The sequence below is a fragment of the Onychostoma macrolepis genome, chromosome 23, assembly GCF_012432095.1.
Source record: "Onychostoma macrolepis isolate SWU-2019 chromosome 23, ASM1243209v1, whole genome shotgun sequence".
Classification (NCBI taxonomy): domain Eukaryota; kingdom Metazoa; phylum Chordata; class Actinopteri; order Cypriniformes; family Cyprinidae; genus Onychostoma; species Onychostoma macrolepis.
In genome coordinates, this window is record NC_081177.1 from 28,976,084 (window position 1) to 28,996,512 (window position 20,429).

The window sequence follows — 20,429 nt, forward strand, 5'->3', positions numbered from 1 at the left end:
TAAAAATGGACCGTACTGATTTTCCAAGCATTTTCTATAAAGTTAGTGTACTATGTGGGAGGTGCAATGGAGGATAAGCAGTCTTTGTCTCTCTGGATAGAGTCCTGAACACACTGGCGTAAATTCATTTTGGCTGATTAGAAATGCAATATGTGCAATCAGCAAAGATGAATTTATGCAAGTGTGTGCTTTCCACACTGTACAATAACTCTGGAAAATGATAATGTAGATTTGTTAAAGTTTCTCCTTGTTTTGAGGCATTTAAAAATTATTTAAGAATTTTATTTCAATCCTAAAACAATTAAAAAACGAAGAGTGCATTGAAACTCTCCAAACTACTGGCAATAAATGTATTTTAATTCATTTATTTTATTATTGTTGTTCTTGTGTTTATGATATGCTGAACGGATTTATTGCTGGTGTGTTTAACAACTGAAAGATGACAATTCTTGTTTGTTATTTGAAAGGTTTAATACAGTGAAGAAGACATTTGATTTAAATTATATAAAAATACACTTCCATTCTCCATATATATATATCTCTAGAATCACTGTTATACTGATAACATAACTTTCTGTCGGGACAAAAGAGATGACAATGAAATCTGGTATGACTAAATAAACACGTTTTAATATACTAGCAGTGCCTCATACAAACACTTAAATCTAAATTACATTCTGTGTGTCATTAAATGTACCTGTAAAGTTCGTGAGCGGTTTGTGCTGCGTATTTCTGCGCAGACCCGTCGCGCTGCAGCGGGAGGAAAGCTGCGGCTGTGCTGCGCAAACTGAGCGCAGATGTGACGCAGTCGAGTACAGAAGCTGTGCGCGCGGGCTCAGGACTCAGCAGTTGGAGGTTAGGCGCGTGCGAGGCAAACAAAACGACACACACACCGTCAGCTTTCACTACAGTAACACATATTTTACACCATAACAGCGAGTTTACATCTTGAATTATCGTTGACATTTGAGAAACTCCTGCAGGACAAGCGAAGATATGCCCGGGCAAGTGTGTGGGTAAGAAAGAAAAACAACAGTTTAAAAGTGTGCCGTTTACATTAATTGCTGAAAATATTCTCCACTGAATAAAGTTGTGACAGTTATTTCCGTTAACATTCTGGCGCTCAAAGCCGCTAATCTACCGGCAGATTTAACGTTAGGGATGTGAGCGGCCGTTGCGCTAACTGTCGAAGTTTCGTCCTGTTACTTCAGTGTCTGAAATATAGGAAAACCGCTTCAGTTTTAGTGAGGAGTTCTTGTTATTAGACTAATATTGAAGTATTCGCTATTATACACTGAAAACATCTACTACAGAGCGAGTTTAACAGTTTAACGTTTGTTTTTTTCAGAGGAAATGTTGGTTAGTTTGCCTCTGAACTAGCCGGGAATGCTAATCATGAAGTTTATTGTCTGAAATCGCTCACTCTCCTCTATCTAGTGCACAAGATGTTTTAAAGTGGTGTCCTAGAACAATTTAGTTTACATTTTATTATCATATGTATAATGTGCAATGCGGTTAGAACTGAGTTAGCCTTCTGGGTACAAATTAACATCATTTACGTTACAAGACATGTAAGACAAGACATTTACAACAGCTCTGTTTTAGGATAATTGATTTCCATCGAAATAAATTGCATCAATTCTCTTGGATTCGGTAATATTGAAATTCTCGCTTATGATTGACATCATGTCTTCCATACAGTTTTGTAAAAACAAACGAAAGCACACTATAAAGATGCAAAGAAAGGTTAAAGGGATAACCCAAAAATGAAAAGTCAGTCATCATGTACACACTCTGAAGCTGTTACAAACCTGTTTGTGTTTCTCTTTTGCTGCTGAATACTAAAGATATTTTGGATCTGTGGAAGTCGATGAGGATCATCAGTTGTTTGGTTACCTACATTCTTCAACTATCTTGTGTTCAGCAGAAGAAAGAAACTCTACAGTTTTGGAACAACTCGAGGTGGAGTAAACGATGACAGAATTTTCATTTTGGGTGAACTGTCTCTTTAAGAGGAGTACACTGCCACTTTTGCTCAAAGTTGATCAGTCAGAGCCAATCTACAGATTTTGGTCATTCAGAGTTTTTCAAAGAAAATCATGTAGCGTATGATGGGCACAGACTGTTTAGCTTCATGCTGTGTTTAAACATGCTTTGGACTGATTTTAGAGCACACATTGAGTTGAAGCTGGAATACGCTACATGATTTCTAAAATTTGAGCAGATTTTAAAACACTATGCAAACTGGCCTTCATACACTAACGACTGAGGATCATACACGACCAAACTGCCAGTCTGAAAATCTGGTAGTTAGTGATCCTCAGTCATTTACAGTATGATGGCCAGTTTTTCTCTATCAAACAAAATTGGCAAATATATGATGCATGGTGTTTAAAACCGGTGTTTGGTATTCCAGCCTTTCTAGCTAAACGCACCCATACACAAAATCCCAAAAATCACCACGTCTGTATTTTATTTAAAAATCACAGCTGTGTGTAGCTGTCCAGGAAAAACAAATTTGGTGTTAACTGAATAATGCAAAGTTTTATTTTTTAACTAATGTGAGTCTTTCAAAATTTTAGGTTCAGTATGCTTATCCAGTGATTCATCAGTCAACAGTCTCAACAGTCACCTTTTGAAAGCGCAGCTGCTTGAAAGGGAAAGTAAGGTATGTTGCATATTCTCTTTGTTTAATTTCTGTCTCTGTTGCCGTAATATCTTCCTTTCTGTGCCTTTACTCTAATGAGTGATTACATCTCATTGAAACCATACTTCATTCAATTTTGCAAACACTTCCTTTGACCATCGCTCTGTTTTCTGCACCTGGCTGCTGCTTCTCATTGGAGGTGTTTTGTGTGTAGAAGTTCACAGCAGGTTCTGTACGTCTGATTAGGACCTGATTCAGCTCAACGGTTGCATGTAGGAATATTTAATCGCAGTTCTGAATCCTGTTTGATTCTCATTTCTGTGTTTCTAGTGTAAGAGAAGCTATGGTAAGTCTTAAACCTAAGGGTGTGGCTGATCCCGAGTCTGATATTGACGAAGATATTGAGAAACTGAAGAGCAAATGGACTTCAAAAGAGGTGAGCTGAAGCACTGAGGTGCATTTAAATCATTGCTAATAATAAATCAATGCATCACTTACTTGAATGTACATGATATAGTACAATTATTAACATAAATATTGGAGAAGGGATTTTATTCTCCACTTCTAACAATCCTAGGTATTTATAGTATATATATTTATTAGACGTTTGTGAAAATGAAAAAAAAATGGTAGTTGTCTTATAAGCAAAATATTATTTAATAATATAAATATAGTTTTTTTTTTTTTTGTATAATTTGATCAAAATATGACATGTTATTGATATATTTCTTAAGAATCAACATTGTATACATACATGCTTAGTTTTAAGGGAAATAAACTATTTTGGGTGGTTTGTTTTGCTAACTTTTAGGATGAAAGTCTTGCGTCCCTCGTCGGGAGGTTTGGAAAGGATGAGTGGGAAGTGATTGCAGGCTTCCTACCTGTGAGTGATTTAATTTAAAACGTTTAATCATAAATATTAAAGTGTTTAATTGGACATTTGTGGTTGTACGTATTTGAGATCTGAAGTCTGGAATTGCGTTTGCAGGGACGCTCTGCACAGGAATGTAAATACAGATTCACGGTTGTCTTAGACCCAGAGCTCGTGAAGGGAACCTGGACCAAAGAAGAAGATGAAAGGGTGAGCAATGTTTGGCGTATTTATTCAATCTTAATGAAGGATCAGGGCTGGACGTTTTATTTTTCAAAACACTGTATTTAAATTTTTTAGTCAAATAAGATGCTGCACAAACAGAACTGTATACATTAAAACATGGATGAAAAATATCTTATATGTTATTCCTAAAAGATCAATGTATTATTATTATTATGACTTTAAAAAGTATATTTTAGTATACAGTAGTAATAGCATAGGTTTCTGTAATGAAATGGTGAAAAGCTCCTGAAGTGAACGCTCAGAGCAGCTCTTGAGATGAAGTTTATGTGGACTATCCTCATATATTGAGACGGGATCTAACTGTGATGTCTCCTCTCTCTGTAGCTCATTCAGCTGGTGTCTTTGTATGGTGACAAGAAGTGGAGCACAATTGCAAAGCACCTAAAAGGCAGAAGGGGCAAACAGTGCCGCGAGCGATGGCATAATCACCTCGACCCTTCTGTGATTAAGACCCCCTGGACAGAAGAGGAGGATCTTATGATCATAAAATGCCATTGTGTGCTGGGATCTCGTTGGGCACAAATTGCAAAGTTTCTCCCTGGAAGGTAATTTAGAATTTAAATAAATTAAGTAATCTTTTTTAAATAGTCTTGTTTGTAAAATATTACAATTGCACAAATTCCAAGCATAGATTTACAGCCTACAACATAAAATTATAGGCTATATAAAGACAGTAACAGTATTATTCAGGTGCAGAAATTTTATAATTTAACACAATAATGCTTACTGCATAAGTTAAATACAGATTAATCTTTGTTAAAGCTGTGGTGTTGTTTGATTAGCAGACAAGACAGAAGTAGGTATTTCTAGGCTGCTGTCTCCTTAAGACCAAATGCACGGACCTAAATACTGACACACATTCGTTTTTTTCTTAGTCAGCTGTATACGTTAACTTAAGACATGGACATAACCTACTGTGTTTACCAGAATACTTGCCAAAACGGGTATTTTCACATAACTTTGTGTGTATGTATCCATCCGTTGAGGCGTTGTCTTAATCGCGCTGCTCTCTCTGTATCTGCGTGCTTCGGATGTGGAGAGAAATTCAATTTCTCCTTCATCTGAATGGTCTGAAATTGCTTGAATGTGTAAATGGGTAAACACGCGCAAATGATAACTTTCAGTCTATACTGGTTGAACTTAACAGTTAATCCGCGAATCACATGCGTGCCGAACCATGGGGACTGGTCCGTACGGATCAAGGATCATCTACGATCTGTCTTAAACAGTCTTATAGTGTTGCCATTTATTATATAATTAAGGCTGTTCTTTCAGTTTAGTTTGTGAATGGTAAGATTGTAAACTGTTACAGTAAGGCAATGAAACTGATCAGCGTTTGGTAATGTTTGGTAGGACTGATAATTCCATAAAGAACCACTGGTATTCAACCTTAAAGCGTAAAATGGACAAGGGCACCTACAAGATGGAGGATGTTGACTTGAGTGATCTTGGACTCTACTTGTCACAAAAAGAAACCTCTAATTCCACAAGTCATGAAAAGGTATTTCATTTTTTTAGTGTTGTGTGTGTATATTCATTTTTGTTTAGCACTTGACCTTGCAAAATTCTTGTTCATTTTTGTTAATTTAATTTAAATTTACTCTTTTTATTAGCTGAATTTATTGATCTTACTGTGGTCACACATTGGTCTATCATCAGTGTGAGACACAGCAACACACAACATAAAAATGAGTTTCCTAGATGACCTAAGTTAAAGCTGCAGTCCCTATGTTTTGCCTCTTTGTCGCCATCTCTGTTTGAAAACCTGCAATTGCAGTAATTTGCAGAATTATCTTGCTTGTGTGGGTTGTGCACGGCTCCAGCGCGGATGAATCTAATGTTTTTAGGAGTCTGTGTGGCTGTCAGTCACCGCGCCGCTGTGAATCCTGTACTTAGGAATCACAGATTCTAGCCTATGTCTTGGAAATATGACCCAAATAAGAATTTTCACCGGATATTGTCATCTGAGCAAGTAACAATTCTGCCATGTTTGTTCTGACCAACTGAGTCAAGTCATCATTATTTATATAGCGCTTATTACAATGCAAATTGTGTCAAAGCAGCTTTACAGTATTAAAGGAACACTCCACTTTTTTTGGAAATAGGCTCATTCTCCAACTCCCCCAATAAGCTCAATAAACTATTGCACAGATTTAATAAACTACGCATCAATGTCTCTTTCCTTTGTGTTTGAACTTCTCTACACGGAGCTGTACGCTGTGACTCTATGCTGCTTCATTCTGCTCACGGGATGCACATAAGCGCTTTGTGCCGCTCTGTTTTGGAGCCTTTCGTTTCATAATACTTTTGCGCAATAAAAGATTATTAATAGCCTTTAGTGCTGGGCGGTATGACCAAAAATTTATATCACGGTATTTTTCAAAATGATACCAGTTTCACGGTATATGACTGTATTTATTTATTTTTAATGCATGACCGGGTGTTAATCACATTTTCTACTGATTGAGAGAGGAAAAACTGCAGTAGATTGACTATTTTGCCCTATTTTACTGTCATGATGAGCGAATATTCCACACTAAATAGTGACTAAACACGACTCATTAATACATGTTAACCAGGAGTCACTCTCATTTATGATCGCGACATCGTCTGATAAAATCAACATGCATCTAACGTTACACTAAAGAGTGGCTATGTGGGGGTTTTGGCTATATTACTTTTTTGTCTCATGTAGCGCACTGCCTGCGTCTGAGTAACAAACTTAAAAAAAAAAAAACGACAAACAAAAAAGTGCATAATATTAACAGACGAACTATGCTCATATTTGTAATTCCAAACAGTCAGTTAGCGGCAGGTGCTTGGAAACGCTGTTTTGAAACTCATTTATTGAGGAATCTGCTGCGTTACGGCCAGCTGAATGCAGTGCTTCTCTGCCGCTCGCTGCACAGAACAGACGCAGAGAGAGGCGACACTGCGCCGGGAGTCAGATCTCGCGCTCGCGGGGCAGCACTGGTGACCTCTTCCAACTGAACCATAGCTAAGGTTTATCCAAAAATGTCGCTAGGTTTGTCAGTTTGTATATTCTATGGAAAAAAAGCCGCTAAAAGGGTCTGAAAGTTGCTAAATATAGTGTTAAAGTCGCGCTTGTGTGTGTGTGTGTGTGAGACGCGGGAGCTGGTGGCAGCGGGCGGTGGATATTGTGGATGAGTTCTTCTGTGTCATCACGTTCTACTAGTTCTACAGCTTCAGAACTTTCACGCTTTCTAACACATACAGCTGTGTCCTCGCCACAATGCAATAGTGAAAAGAGACCCTTTTCTAACAGTGTCGAGTTCCGAACGTTATTTAAATGACACATAAGAAAAATAAACAGTATGAACCGGTATACCGCCCAGCACTAATAGCCTTTCTTTTTCTCTTCCCGATACCGATTCCGATACCTAGGCTCAGGATATCGGCCGATACCGAGTACTGATCCGATACCTGGGTGTGTATCTGGTTATACAGCTGTATGTACTACTTACTAGCCCTGTATGAATTGATACAATTATTTTATGCTTCACCATAGATAGATAGATAGATAGATAGTCTGGCTAGTAAACAAAAAATATAATATATAATGTTTGGAAAATGGCACATCTTTTTAAATATCTAAAAGTACACTCTTAACATCAGTCAGTCAAGCATTATAAATATATTATGATAAAGTATTATTTAATGATAGAGCTTTAGCAATTAGAATTAAAACTTGGTAACCATGTATGAATGCATATTAGTCATTTTAACTGAACTTAGGACTGGTGGTGGTGCTTTTTTGGTCATTCAGTGTTTCTGTAAAAATGGGGGGAAAACTATCAATAATACTGATAAGATAATAATAATCATACTATGAATTCTACTAAAAACAATATAAACGCACTAAGGATTAACAAACTGCTGGATTCAAGAATATTAATCACGTTGTCTGCATTGGCTCGAACTGATTTGCTGAAATCAAAACAGGGACGATCATAGGTGAGCGCCAGCCAATGAGATTGTCGTTTGCGCATTAGCTCCGCCTACCCGGCAGTTTGACAGAAAAATAAAACAAAGAATATCGTTTACATACCATTCGGAATTGACGCGCTACATGTAACGCCTGTTTCACACATACTCCGTTTGCGGTGCGTATTTTTTTCCGCACCCATGTTAATGGATCAGAGCGTTCACACTGCACACGGTTGTGGTCCAGCAGTGCGCTCCAGGAGCGGTGCGTCTGCAGCAGTGCAGAAATCGTTTCCGCACCGAGTCTATTTTTGCTGTGCAGCACACGCTGAATTAAAGTGACAGCGCTTTATTCGCGGTAAAAATTAACATGGATTGACATGGAAATGTAGTAATTTCACAATAAATAGATATAATTATAGTCTACTATGTTTCACAGGCTTTTTGGCAAGGTTTAAAACAAATCAAAGTGCACTTTTAGATAAACAAGGCAACATATGCACTTGTCCTGTGGAGGTAGAAAAACAAAGTTCTTTAAGACCCGCGGGACTGTTTGTAATAAAGATTTAAATGTAAAGGGCACTAGAGCTGACTGTTTCTGTCAGTGGTAAGTTTTAATTAAAAATATTTGTGAAAAGTAGGCTATATGCTGCGTTTAAATGTGTTTCACTTGCTTGAGCAACCTAATATACAAATCTAGAAGCCAAATGCATTTAATACGTTGTTTATATTAATTGAGTTTAAACGTGAATATGTCTATGAAAGATTGTGTAACTGTACTGTGATAAAAGAGGATCACAATGCTGAAAAAGCACTTTCAGTATAGGCTAACAACGTTTGGATTTTAAATCAAAATAATGGCTAAATGTTGTGTCTGTGGTAAACAGCCTCAGATCAGGAGCGGACTGCAAACGCGTTCTGTGTGAAAGCACAATGAGTCCGTGCTGCTTCTGCACCACATACGTAACGCATACGCACTGCAGACGGAGCATGTGTGAAACAGGCATAAGACTCTCTCGCGCTCTCTCTTTGTGTGTGAGAAAAAAGCAAAGCGACGGTGAGTCGTGCGCTTCACACTAGAGCTTACGGTACGTCAAATACAGGTGCGCTGTGCATTCATTCAGATGATCTGAAAAATAGATTGCTTGACGGAGAGAGAAACTCTGAAGCGCTCAGTCACAGTGTTCGGAGAATGACAATATATCTGTGCTAAACTTATACATAGCCTCCAACTCACACACTGGCGAGTAAAATCTGATTATTTATTAGCCAGTGGCTAGTATTAGACATCAGTTAGTCGTCCAGGGTGAAGTGATTTACTGGCAATGTGCTAGGCTAGCACGTTTGTACTTCTTCGCTGCTCTAAATAGTGGTTGCTTGGGGCAACACAGCACAACTTCCTGTGTTTGCACTCTGAGCAGCGAAGAAGAATTGATTTCTGTTTTGCAGCGTTAAGCAAGGGTAGCGCGCATAACTATAGGTCTTGTTTAAGAAAATGGTATCGGATCGGTACATGGGTTCAAGTACTCGCCGATACCGATGCCAGAATTTTTTGTGGTATCGGTGGGATTTCCGATACTAGTATCAGAATCGGAATAACCCTATATACCATAATGTATAGCACAGTAATGGAGGAGGCAGCAACATATAATAGAAAGGACTCCTATTTACAGTGGGTACGGAAAGTATTCAGACCCCCTTAAATTTTTCACTCTTTGTTATATTGCAGCCATTTGCTAAAATTATTTAAGTTCATTTTTTTTCCTCATTAATGTAATATATGTTAAATATATGAGTGTCACAGCAAAGGGTCTGAATACTTAGGACCATGTGATGTTTCAGTTTTTCTTTTTTAATAAATCTGCAAAAATGTCAACAATTCTGTGTTTTTCTGTCAGTATGGGGTGCTGTGTGTACATTGAGGGAAAAAAAAGAACTTAAATGATTTTAGCAAATGGCTGCAATATAACAAAGAGTGAAAAATTTAATATTTGACCAGATTTAGTCCTTCACATATTCACTTTTATTTGTTCCCCATTTATTTGTTGTTTATTTTGTTCCTCTTTATTTGTTTAGATTTTATAAAATTGTGCACTCATGATTTTTCTAGAATAACTTTTTCTGTTAAATTATCCACTAACCTAGTTTATAATAGTATTTTTGTCATAGATTATGGTTGTATATATTTTTTTCATTTGTTAAAATGAAGTTGTCTATATAGATTGTGTTTAAGACACAAAAGAGTGACGATCGGGTCAACACACAGAAGTATAGAAATTCTACATTGATTTAAAAAAAAAAAAAACTGCTCGGATCGGATTGGAATCAGCTGATACTCAGAATTTTCTGGATCGGATCTGAAAAAATGGTATCGTTGCATCCCTATTACAGACGTGACGTAATGACGCGCGGCAGCATGCTCGAATTTCCCGCAAATTCCTACCTGTACCACTCGAATTAGAAAACATTATTATAAGCTTACCGTTGTGAATCGGGCTAAAGTAAGGTGATAGTTTTGAACACTGGCTGGTTATGTACTTGCTAAAATATTGATTTCGGAGAATTTTTAACCAAAAAAAGCTACAGAGTGCAGCTTTTAATATCACAACATGACGTAACATAATCTGACTGCTGATTACCTCAAGACCATGGGGCTAGTTTGTCACAAATATATATATATATATCACACATGAACAAAGGTGTGTTTCCTCTAGCAGTGGTATAAGTTTTTTCAAACACCTAATTTTACACCAGAATACAATTTGTACATTCCGTCCCCAAACTAAGATTTAGCATTTGTGTCAAGTTAAAATAAAATATTGACGTCATTTGAGTCTGTTTGACTTTGAGATTTTAATGCCATTTACACATGATAGTGGAGAGCCTGAGGAGACAAGTATGATCAGCCTACTTGGGACAATTTAGAAATAAATGTGTTTGCCTACGCTTGTCTCTTTTTTTAAATATTTGATTTTAATCCACAGTCAAAGAGCACAGCAGAGCCATTACCCAAGGTGAAGGAGATGAAGAGGACGACTTTAGAAAAAACGCTGGACGCGAACAGTCCTCCCCTCTACCCATGTTCCTCTTCACCCTCCAGCTCCAGAAGTCCTTCTGCTGTGCCACGGCAGCATAAAGCTTTTGTTGATGATGTTTTGCAAATGCTTGCTGAGGAAATGCTGCCCTTGAACTTCACTGAAGGCTCTGGGTTTCGTAAGTTCATGTCCTCAATTGGTCCTCAACATCCGCAACTCTCACAGCGCACCATAGCTTTAGAGCTCTATAACGCTGTGGAGAAAACCATCAAGCCGCGGCTGATCCAGCAGCTCATGAACTGTGTATCTTTGAGTGCAGGCCGTAATGTTGTACACCTCACCGCTGATATTTGGGCTAGTGAACATGCAGAACCACTTCTTGCCGTTCAGATGCACTTTCTTGATGACGACTGGAACTTTCACAGACCGACTGTGGCTTTTCGCCAATTGCAGTGTAAACAGTTTACGGCAAAGATTGGAGGAGAGCTCGAATCAGTTCTTCTAAGCTATGGGCTTTTCCCACATAACATTGGTTACAGCATTATCCACGAGGCCAAGAACACTATTGCTACACATGATGTTTTCTGTGACTACAAGATCATGTATTCTGCACAAAAGAATGATGCAGACGAAGATGAGTTATTGCGTTTTCTTGATGACCAGTTCGCCATAGATGAGTACTCTATAGCTGAAATCTCGTGCAGCAAACATCTGGATTGTATTACAACACTACTGCATTGTGTAATGAAGGAGGCACTGAAGAAGTCCAGAGTTGTTGAGCGTATACTTCTCGAGATACAAAGTGTGGTGTCTTTTTTTCGCCGCAGTGCCTACTGGCTTGAGGTTCTTGCACGGAAATGCAAGCTCTCGCTCTCTGTTTCTTGCAGCACAAGCAGCTTCGCCTGGAACTCCACCATCACCATCATCCGTGAAATAATGCAGGAGTCGGTATGGGACTTGGTGATGACCCTTCTCAATCAAGCTCGCACCGAGGCAAACAGCTGCCACGTTTGTCCACCGGCGGTTCATGTTGCACGCGAGCAGGTAGTGGACTTTGTTGGCTTGGTGGAGCCTTTCGAAGAGGTGGTCCAGGTGCTTCAGGAAGACGCTTTCACCTTGTCCCTCGTCATTCCGTCCATCATTGGACTCGATAAAACTCTCGAGACCAAGGCCACGAGCTTCAGCCTTTTCTGCTCAGCCCTGCGCTCTGGTCTGCGTTCTTACTTCCAGCCTCTGATTTTGCGAAGAGATTTTATACTAGCCACAGTTCTGGACCCACGAATCAAGCTGCAACCCTTTGACGGCGGAAAAGAGAAGTTCAAGAGTACCACGCTGTTTACACCCTCCAAACAGCGTGCCTCTTCAGTTGTAGAGTCGGCATTAAGCGAAACTTGTACCGCAGCAGAAATGAGCTGTGATAAAGCAGATGTTGATATGCAGAAGCTGATGAATGTGCCTGAGCTGCGTCAGTATTTATCAGAGCCCTTGTCTGACGGAGAGGTTTCTGTCCAGGCCTACTGGAAAGAAGCTACCCGCTTCCCTCGCCTGCAGAGCATCAGCCGCAAACTGTTGGCCGTCCCAGCATCTTCGGGGGGGTTTAAAAGACTGTTTCCTTTAGCCTCCTGTATTGTACGGGCCCAGAGAAACAGACTGCCACAACACACGACAGAGCGACTTCTGCTGTACCGAGAGAATCGGAAAACCAATGGCAAAAATGCGATGGACTAAACACTGAGCTTTGTGGTAAATACATGATATAAAGTGTGTGTATGTTTGTTTTTGTTTACTGAGTGACTTCATTAGAATGTCACCTGATAATAAACGTCATGACAAATGTACAAAAGTCTTGATATCTTAAATTGATTGTAGTCAAATTTGAATAAGAGAGAACCTGCTTATATGACCTGCCAATCAGACTCGGATGTATCTAACACTTTCACCTCTGCCACACTGTGTGCTTCTCCCTTCACTCTGCTGTATCGGTCTGTGACTTTGAAAAAGAAGGTTTGGTTGTGAAAAACATGAGCCCTCGTAATCTTTAGTCAAAAACATTGAGCCTGACCCTTCACAACATCTCTGATCACGTGTATGTAGGTGTGAGGCTGGCTGGGCAATAATGTTGTGACGGCTCGTTTAGTTTTGCAACACCTACTTTCTACAATCCAATCAATTCCTGATAGACTGGAGTTCTGTCCTGCGTTTTTTACTTGTATGATAAGCCATTTCCTTCACATATACGTCACATTAGGGAAGAAAATTTGGTCTTGGTTTTTTTTATGCCAACATTAACCACTGAAGGGTGTGTTGTGGTCATTTCAACCAGAATTTGTACTGGGTTCAAAGACACAACCAGTCGGTCTGAACTGGCTGAGCACTTTAGAATTTTTAAATGATTTGTTTGTTCACCCATACATTACAATTCTGCATAATTTTCTCACCCAAATGTCATCATTCCAAACCCATACATGCTTCTGTGAAACTCGTATTGTGAATTTTTTTTTTTTTTTTTAATATAATATTCCTCCATATAATGAAAGTGAATGCAGACTGAGGCCATCAAGCTCCATAATGACAAAAATGTTAGGCCTTGCTGACAGACGAGCTGTATTACTCAATCACCAATTCACATTTTGATCATCTAAACACAAATTATGTTGGTTCTGGAAGAAAAATCTATTTGTATTTGTCACAGCACTTGTATATCATTGCTCTTTTGTTGGTTCGATTGCTTCTATTTTGCTCATTTGTAAGTCACTTTGGATAAGTGTCTGCTAAAATGATTAAATGTAAATATTTAGTTTTTACATTTTTTATGCTTCTACTAATGCAAATAAAGTTTATAAAAAAGATATAGGAATTGGCAGCTTGTTTTGAACAAATGTGAAACAACTGTCAAAAAATATTTAAAAAGACACGACAGTTTTTAATTGGGAAGGTATAACTTGCAACAACAAACTAAAAAGTGAATGGAAAAAGTATATTAAAAATAGCTATTAAACACATTACAAGTAAACTTATTATTATTGCATATGTCAAACAAATGAATATACAAAGGATGCCATTCTTCAAAATAAAAAAATTATGATTTCGAAATCACCATGAAAACTCTTTTTAATGCTTTATTTATTCAATGCCACAAGATCAAGAGGTATTACACATTCACATCATCAAATTAACATTAGCTGCCAGAGAAAAGAGAAAGGAAGAAAATCAATTGCAATGCTTTCACAGGGTTCCTACGGGGTTTGGAGAAGTATGGAAAAAGAAAGCATGGAGAAATATTTGTGTTTCCAGACTTTTGCCCCTTTTTAGTCTTTTAATAAGAGAAAATTAAGAATTTAATGAAAATAAATTTATCGTACAAGAAGTGAGGTTTCATGGCAGCTGTTTAGTGATTCTTTAGTGATCGTCAAATGAATTAATTTATTGTGCACTTTTTCATTATGCAAAATGCAGGTTGTAAGCATTTTGGGTTTAGCACCATATTGCATTGCCTCGAGGATCTTTGCAAAAAAAACTTGGCATATAGGACAATGCACACAGAGCCAACTATTGTGCCATCAGCCCATTTCACGGTGTGGTTTCTTGGCTGCCACAGACTAAGACCCAAGGCCTTGAAATATAGCATATTACACCGTGAAAGCCAAATCTTAAACACTCTTTTTACAGTCTTTTTATAGACCCTTGAACTTGGCAAATTTTATGCCATCAGCCCATTTCGTGTCAGTTTCTCCATCGCCACATTGGATGTGTTAAATTGGACATTAAACCTTGATATTAGGGGTACTACTGTAAAGAAAAGCAACATTTTGAGCAGGTAGATCTCTGTTAATTCATGTGCATCTATCGTTTTATTCATAGTAAGATGGCAGTGATGCATGAAGGAAATAGGTTATATAAAACTAGAAATTGTAATGTTCTAGCATGCAAAACATTCCCATGCTCATTTGAATAGTTTCTTGAGGGCACAAAAAAATTTGGTCTACATTGAGCCCACTTCTTCTTATATGTATATATGGAATTTTCCTAAGAAAATAAACAAGTGTATAATATGTTGTTCTTTATGATTCAAATTTTCGTTTTCTGTATGAAAAAAAAGTACATCAAATATACAAATTTCTATCATACACTGCATTTCCTTCCAAATCTTGAGTAAATACAATGAAAAAAAGATGCAAAATAGTTTCTTTTTCTTGACCACAAAATTCACAAGTATACGAAATATTAAGCTTAAATCTTTCCAAAACATGCTTAACAGGATCAACTCTAACCATGAAAACTTGAAAAAAAATACTTTTAGTAACAACTCACACGTGTAAAAAGAATAACAGCAAGAAATCAATAAAAATATTACAGATACAGTAATAATAATAAAAAACTGCTTAATAAACAACACAAAAATGAAGAACTATATACAGAGGGGTATTGAAAACAAATCCATATCTCTAATTACAAAAAGGATAACATTTCAAGGCTTTACAACAATCCTTAGCATTCCTTGCATCCTCCAATGCTTTAAAATACTGACAAAGCTCGAACTTCAAATGCACAAAACTAGGTGCACTTTTTGATGAAAGTATTAACCATCTTTTTGTTGATTGCATTTGTACTAAATTGATTTTAAAGTCTTCTTTAAGGAGATTTCTGGAATTTATATTACATTAGAAGACAGGAATATTTTTATTTTATTTTTTTGATAAGCCTTCAGAGAAGAAAATGTGTTTATTATGTTTGGGAAATATCACATTCATAAATGTCGACGGGCAAAAAGCACACCATCAAAACTGTCACTGGAGAGGTTTCGTTTCCGGTGACGTCAGAGCCGATAAACATGGCTGCCTCCACGAGACTCGGACCAAAGGTGAGCCTGCTGGTTCATCTGCTTGTTTTTAGCTGGTATGTTTTCACAATCTGGAGTAACTGTACCCTGCAAACCTCAGACAGACACCCTGGCGTGCGATCATACGGAGGACGCTGGAAATACCTGACGTTTATTAATCTGGTGAGCGAGTCCGTCCGTGTCCGTGCTGTCAGTGAGTGAGGACGTGCTCGTGCTCGAGTCTCATGTGTGTGTGTGTGTGTGTTTCTCTGCAGGTGTCGCATGCGGTGTTTTTTGGCCTGTGTGTGCTGGTGGACGCGGTTCACAGCGCGGTGTCCGTCAAACAGAGCCGCGGCGGGACTCCTCTGATCCTCGCTAAAGCGCGGGACTTTTACTTCACCGCTCTGGCGTTTCCGGTCGGCACTGTGAGTGTGCACGTGACCACTTATATTCTGCTGTAGTTCCTGTACATCAAACCTTATTGTATGAGCGCAGAAAAATGTAAGAACTTGATGTAAGAAACGTTCCCCTGAGAATGAAAAGCCTGTCATCATCTCACACTCATGTTTCAAACACAGAACAGAAGATGAGTTTATACACACCTGGCCACTCCTTTAATATAGTTCAGGTGAATCAGAACTGGTAGCCTATGTTAAAGTATCATGACTTGAGTGCTATATTTCATGTCTTATCAAATCATACTGTATTTGTAAAACATTATTCACTGAAAATATGCAGAACGTTTTTTAGTTCTTCAAATTTGTGTCGGGGCTATTTATTTTTTGAATAATTTACTCAATTATGTTAAATAATTCTGATATTTTAAGCACGGCTGTCCAAATGATGTCTCTGTATTTTGGAAAAAAAAAAAAAAAAAAATATATATATATATATATATATATATATATATATTAGTATTAAAATATATCGCTAAAAATTAAAGCTTTTCCAATAATTAAGGGTTTATAGAATTTACCATTTGATTCAGTTTTTGTTATTTTGAAAGTGTTTCTATAGTATTTGAATGACTGGCAAATAACAAGGACATAATTTTATTTATTTTTTTCAACAGGTTATGTTCAAATTGATCTGAATGTACAAGAGTGTCTCTTATGCTGTAACTGGTTACCATTTCCACGAGTTCACCAAAAGTCTTGAATGCATACATTTTTAATACAGTGTTTTATGCATAGTTTAACTCTTCCATGCAATCTATCAATCAATATGAGCTCTTAAAGATTGTATTTATAGAAACAATAATAGAAGATTTAGAAAAACACTGGAATAGCTCTTAGTGTGTGATTTCTAGGACACCGCTTGAAACTTCTTAGGTTTAGCTATTGATAGATTGATATCAGACTCAATAATTAACTGGTAACTTTGGCTGTTTGACAAAAGTGGTTTGTTTAATGCCAGTGTTTTAAAATGTATTTCTAATGGTGAATGTTGATTTAATAGTGTATTGTTATTTTGTTCTTGATCATCTTGCTTGCAGTTTGTGTTCGTGTCTTTCTGGACTCTCTACTCTTACGACAGAGAGCTGGTGTATCCAAAAATGTTAGACGAGATCATTCCCGTCTGGCTGAATCATGCAATGGTGAGAGCGTTATTTTATAGTTCTGTACTGCAGTAATGTGCATCTTCATAACTGAGGCCGATGCGTAACGCATCTCAATGCATAGCCAACGATACAATACATTAAAGATACATATGAAGCAGCTGCGATACGATACGATTCAACCCTATTTCCATGCAGTGCGATCCGATTCGGTTTGAATCAAAACAATGCGATTCAATGCAATATGATGCAATGGAAAAAATATGATGTGAATCTTACCATTATACTGCAGTATATACAGCCCTGATACACTCTGCTGTAATGCAGTGTGGACGTGTGAGGATTGCAGTTGCTCAGGACTGGTTTTCAGTGGGGCTTGTTTAAGCATGAGTTTTGTGTGTTTTTCTCCAGCACACATTCATCATGCCGCTGCTGCTGCTGCAGATGTTCCTCCAGAATCACAGATATCCCAGTCGCACGAAAGGGATTTTCAGTCTGGCTTTATTTGCTGCGCTGTATCTGTCATGGTAATCTCGTCTGCTTGCATCCTTCACTTAAATCTAATCAAAGCTCTTGTTTTTCCGTGTTCTCTCTGTTTCATGTCTTGTTCTAATGCGTCTGTCCTTCATTAGGGTGTTGTGGGTGCACCATGCGTCAGGGATTTGGGTGTATCCTATCATGGCTCACTTGAGTCCCGTGGGATTGTGTATTTTCCTCGGAGGCGCGTCGCTGAGCATGGCTCCTCTTTACCTGTTAGGAGAGAAGCTCAGCCTCATGATGTGGAGCAGCACAGGTGAGGGAAACCTGACCAAATGGGCTGTAGATTGAATTACCTTTTAAAAAGCTATGAGATTTAACTCCATGAAGCCTACTTTATTATATATGCAATGCATATTTCGGTAACACTTTAGTATAGGGACCAATTCTCACTATTAACTGATAGTTTATTAGCATGCCTATTATTAACATACTTGCTGTTTATTAGTGCTTATAAAGCACATATTAATGCATGATCGTATTCTACATCTCTAATCCTACTCCATACCTAAAATTAACAACTACCGCACTAACTATTAATAAACAGCACATTAGGAGGTAAAAGTCATAGTTAATGGTTTGTAAATGGCGAGAATTGAACCGCAAAGAGTCACAAACCCTCCTGTTTCAGCACTGGTCTTTCACACCTTAGATCTGAAAAAGTACTCTCCAGACACGGCAGCCAATCACCACTCCAAATTAACCCATATATGTCACTTTTCTTGACGTTGGTTCAACTTTTAAACCGGAAGAACAAAATTGCTCCAAAAATGAAAAAATAACCACTTTCCCTTAATAACGGACATAATGAGTGCTATTGTTGTTTTCACTGATGTGCAACCTGTTCATACAGTTGAGGTCAAAATTTTGCATCCCCCTTGCAGAATCTGCTAATGTTAATTATTTTACCAAAATAAGAGATCATACAAAATGCTTATTTAGTACAAACCTGAATAGATATTTCACATAAAAGATGTTACATATAGTCCACAAGAGAAAATAATAGCTGAATATATAAAAATGGACCCCGTTCAAAAGTTTACATCCCCTTGATTCTTAAGACTTTGTTCACTGAATGATCCACAGCTGTGTTTTTAGTTTAGTGATGGTTGTTCATGAGTCCCTTGTTTGTCCTGAACAGTTAAACTACCTGCTGTTCTTCAGAAAAATCCTTCTCCCACAAATGATTTGGTTTTCCAGCATTTTTGTGTATTTTAACCCTTTCCAACAATGACTGTATGATTTTGAGATCCATCTTTTCACACTGAGGACAACTGAGGGACTCGTATGCAACTATTACAGAAGAGTCAAACGCTCTCTGACGCTCCAGAAGGAAAAACCATGCATTAAGAGCCGGGGGTGAAAACTTTTTGAATTTGAAGATCAGGGTAAATTTAACTTCTTCTGGCAAACGTAACTATCTTCTATAGCTTCTGAAGGGCAGTACTAAAGGAAAAAATATGATATTTAGGCAAAATAAGAAAAATGTACACATCTCCATTCTGTTCAAAAGTTTTCACCCCCGGCTCAAAAAACACATAGGCAAACTTTTTTACATTTTGTCTAAATGTTCAATAAACATTTCCAGTTCCATTTAAAAAAAAAAATTAGGATAACAAATTTTAATCACAGAGTGTGGTAGACTTATGTCTTGTTATTATGATCCATACTGACTGATTTTTTTCTTTCTTTTATAAGGGAATCAGAAGAGGAAAAAGAAGTAGATGTCTACTGGAATCCACATTAACCGTGTGGAGCTCAGACCAGCCAAACAACACATTTTTACAGGCCACAAAACAACAGCTTTAGTAGCATTGCCTGTATTTTATACAAGAGGGGATTAATTCGCCCTAACACACATGCATACAGAAAGAAACTAGCATACCTACTGAACACACGGTATGTGTTTATACTAATTGTGCTGATATTTTATTCTGTTTTTCTTCTTTTGACATAATTTTGTGACGTTAATGAAAATCAGTTGCACCTACAAAGTAAAATGCTGTATTTTTAAAATGATATTTTTTATTATTTTAGAGTTGTGAAATTCCAGATGCTGTAATATCCCAGAATGCTGTTGTTCAGTGATTTAAGGGACAGTCGGTCCTGAGCACTTTCCCCTTCTCAGATTCATAACCGTCATTTTAAAACAAGTCTGAGCTGGTGACCAATCTCCTGTTAATATAAAATAATAAATCCTCTGTAGTTTATGACGGCGTCCAGTCGTGTAAATGTCACACGATGAGTTTGAGGGCTTTCTCAACGACACACTTCACCTGCGTGAACTCGGGTAATCTCACCAGTGAAGCCCTTAATGTGATTTTCCGGCTTTGCCCAGTTTGATGATGGACTTTATTGGAAACAAGTAAACCCTAGTAATCTGTGTCCTCGCTGTAACACACGTTTAATTCACATTCATTCTTTCAGTATCATCGTCTTTGAGCCCTTTCGATGGCTATTTCATGAAAACTGAATATGTTTACTAATTCTATTGTCAACTTGTTATAGAGCAGAATAGAGTGCTCCATTGTCATTATGGTGAGTTTCCACTTCATATTAATGTGTGTGTAAAACAGGCTGTTTCGGTGAGTTGCTATGAGACCAATGTGATTCCTGCACTGATATGATTATTATTATTATTAACCAATCAGGGTTTCTGTTATTGTTTTGCACAAAGTAATGATTATTAATGTCATCTATAAACAATAAAACCTCGGAACTGTTCTTTTATTCATTTAAAGTGGCTTTACTGTCTTGTGTGTTTAGATATG

At 37.7% G+C, this 20,429-nt stretch overlaps 2 protein-coding genes across 4 annotated transcripts; both read left to right on the plus strand.

Moving 5' to 3' along the window:
* The first annotated feature begins 761 nt into the window (after positions 1-761).
* On the plus strand, positions 762-13,710 carry mybl2a (v-myb avian myeloblastosis viral oncogene homolog-like 2a). 2 transcript variants are annotated; one of them, XM_058764224.1, is made up of 9 exons: positions 762-1,016; positions 1,848-1,962; positions 2,583-2,668; positions 2,978-3,083; positions 3,459-3,530; positions 3,636-3,728; positions 4,089-4,309; positions 5,118-5,265; positions 10,694-13,710. In XM_058764224.1, exons 4-9 carry the CDS (start codon positions 2,991-2,993, stop codon positions 12,470-12,472), a joined length of 2,406 nt encoding a protein of 801 aa, XP_058620207.1. In that variant the 5' UTR covers positions 762-1,016; positions 1,848-1,962; positions 2,583-2,668; positions 2,978-2,990; the 3' UTR covers positions 12,473-13,710. The 2 variants fall into 2 exon arrangements, with proteins under 2 accessions (XP_058620207.1, XP_058620206.1); XM_058764223.1 differs by lacking the exon at positions 1,848-1,962.
* Positions 13,711-15,138: 1,428 nt separating this feature from the next.
* adtrp1 (androgen dependent TFPI regulating protein 1) lies at positions 15,139-20,392 on the plus strand. 2 transcript variants are annotated; one of them, XM_058763464.1, is made up of 7 exons: positions 15,139-15,605; positions 15,685-15,746; positions 15,839-15,988; positions 17,059-17,160; positions 17,533-17,648; positions 17,754-17,914; positions 19,357-20,392. In XM_058763464.1, the coding sequence occupies exons 1-7, from the start codon at positions 15,461-15,463 to the stop codon at positions 19,380-19,382; spliced, it is 762 nt and encodes a 253-aa protein (XP_058619447.1). In that variant the 5' UTR covers positions 15,139-15,460; the 3' UTR covers positions 19,383-20,392. The 2 variants fall into 2 exon arrangements, with proteins under 2 accessions (XP_058619447.1, XP_058619446.1); XM_058763463.1 differs by having other exon boundaries at positions 15,141-15,746.
* Positions 20,393-20,429: the final 37 nt, after the last annotated feature.

What these genes read in the sequence shown, in the direction of transcription:
- mybl2a (XM_058764224.1), top strand. Translation starts at nt 2,991, where the DNA reads ATGGTAAGTCTTAAACCTAAGGGTGTGGCTGATCCCGAGTCTGATATT. An exon ending in CCAAAGAAGAAGATGAAAGG is followed by an intron (nt 3,729 to 4,088) that starts GTGAGCAATGTT and finishes CTCTCTCTGTAG; the next exon opens with CTCATTCAGCTGGTGTCTTT. An exon ending in ATTCCACAAGTCATGAAAAG is followed by an intron (nt 5,266 to 10,693) that starts GTATTTCATTTT and finishes TTTAATCCACAG; the next exon opens with TCAAAGAGCACAGCAGAGCC.
- adtrp1 (XM_058763463.1), top strand. Translation starts at nt 15,498, where the DNA reads ATGTCGACGGGCAAAAAGCACACCATCAAAACTGTCACTGGAGAGGTT. An exon ending in TGGCGTTTCCGGTCGGCACT is followed by an intron (nt 15,989 to 17,058) that starts GTGAGTGTGCAC and finishes TCTTGCTTGCAG; the next exon opens with TTTGTGTTCGTGTCTTTCTG. An exon ending in CATGATGTGGAGCAGCACAG is followed by an intron (nt 17,915 to 19,356) that starts GTGAGGGAAACC and finishes TTCTTTTATAAG; the next exon opens with GGAATCAGAAGAGGAAAAAG.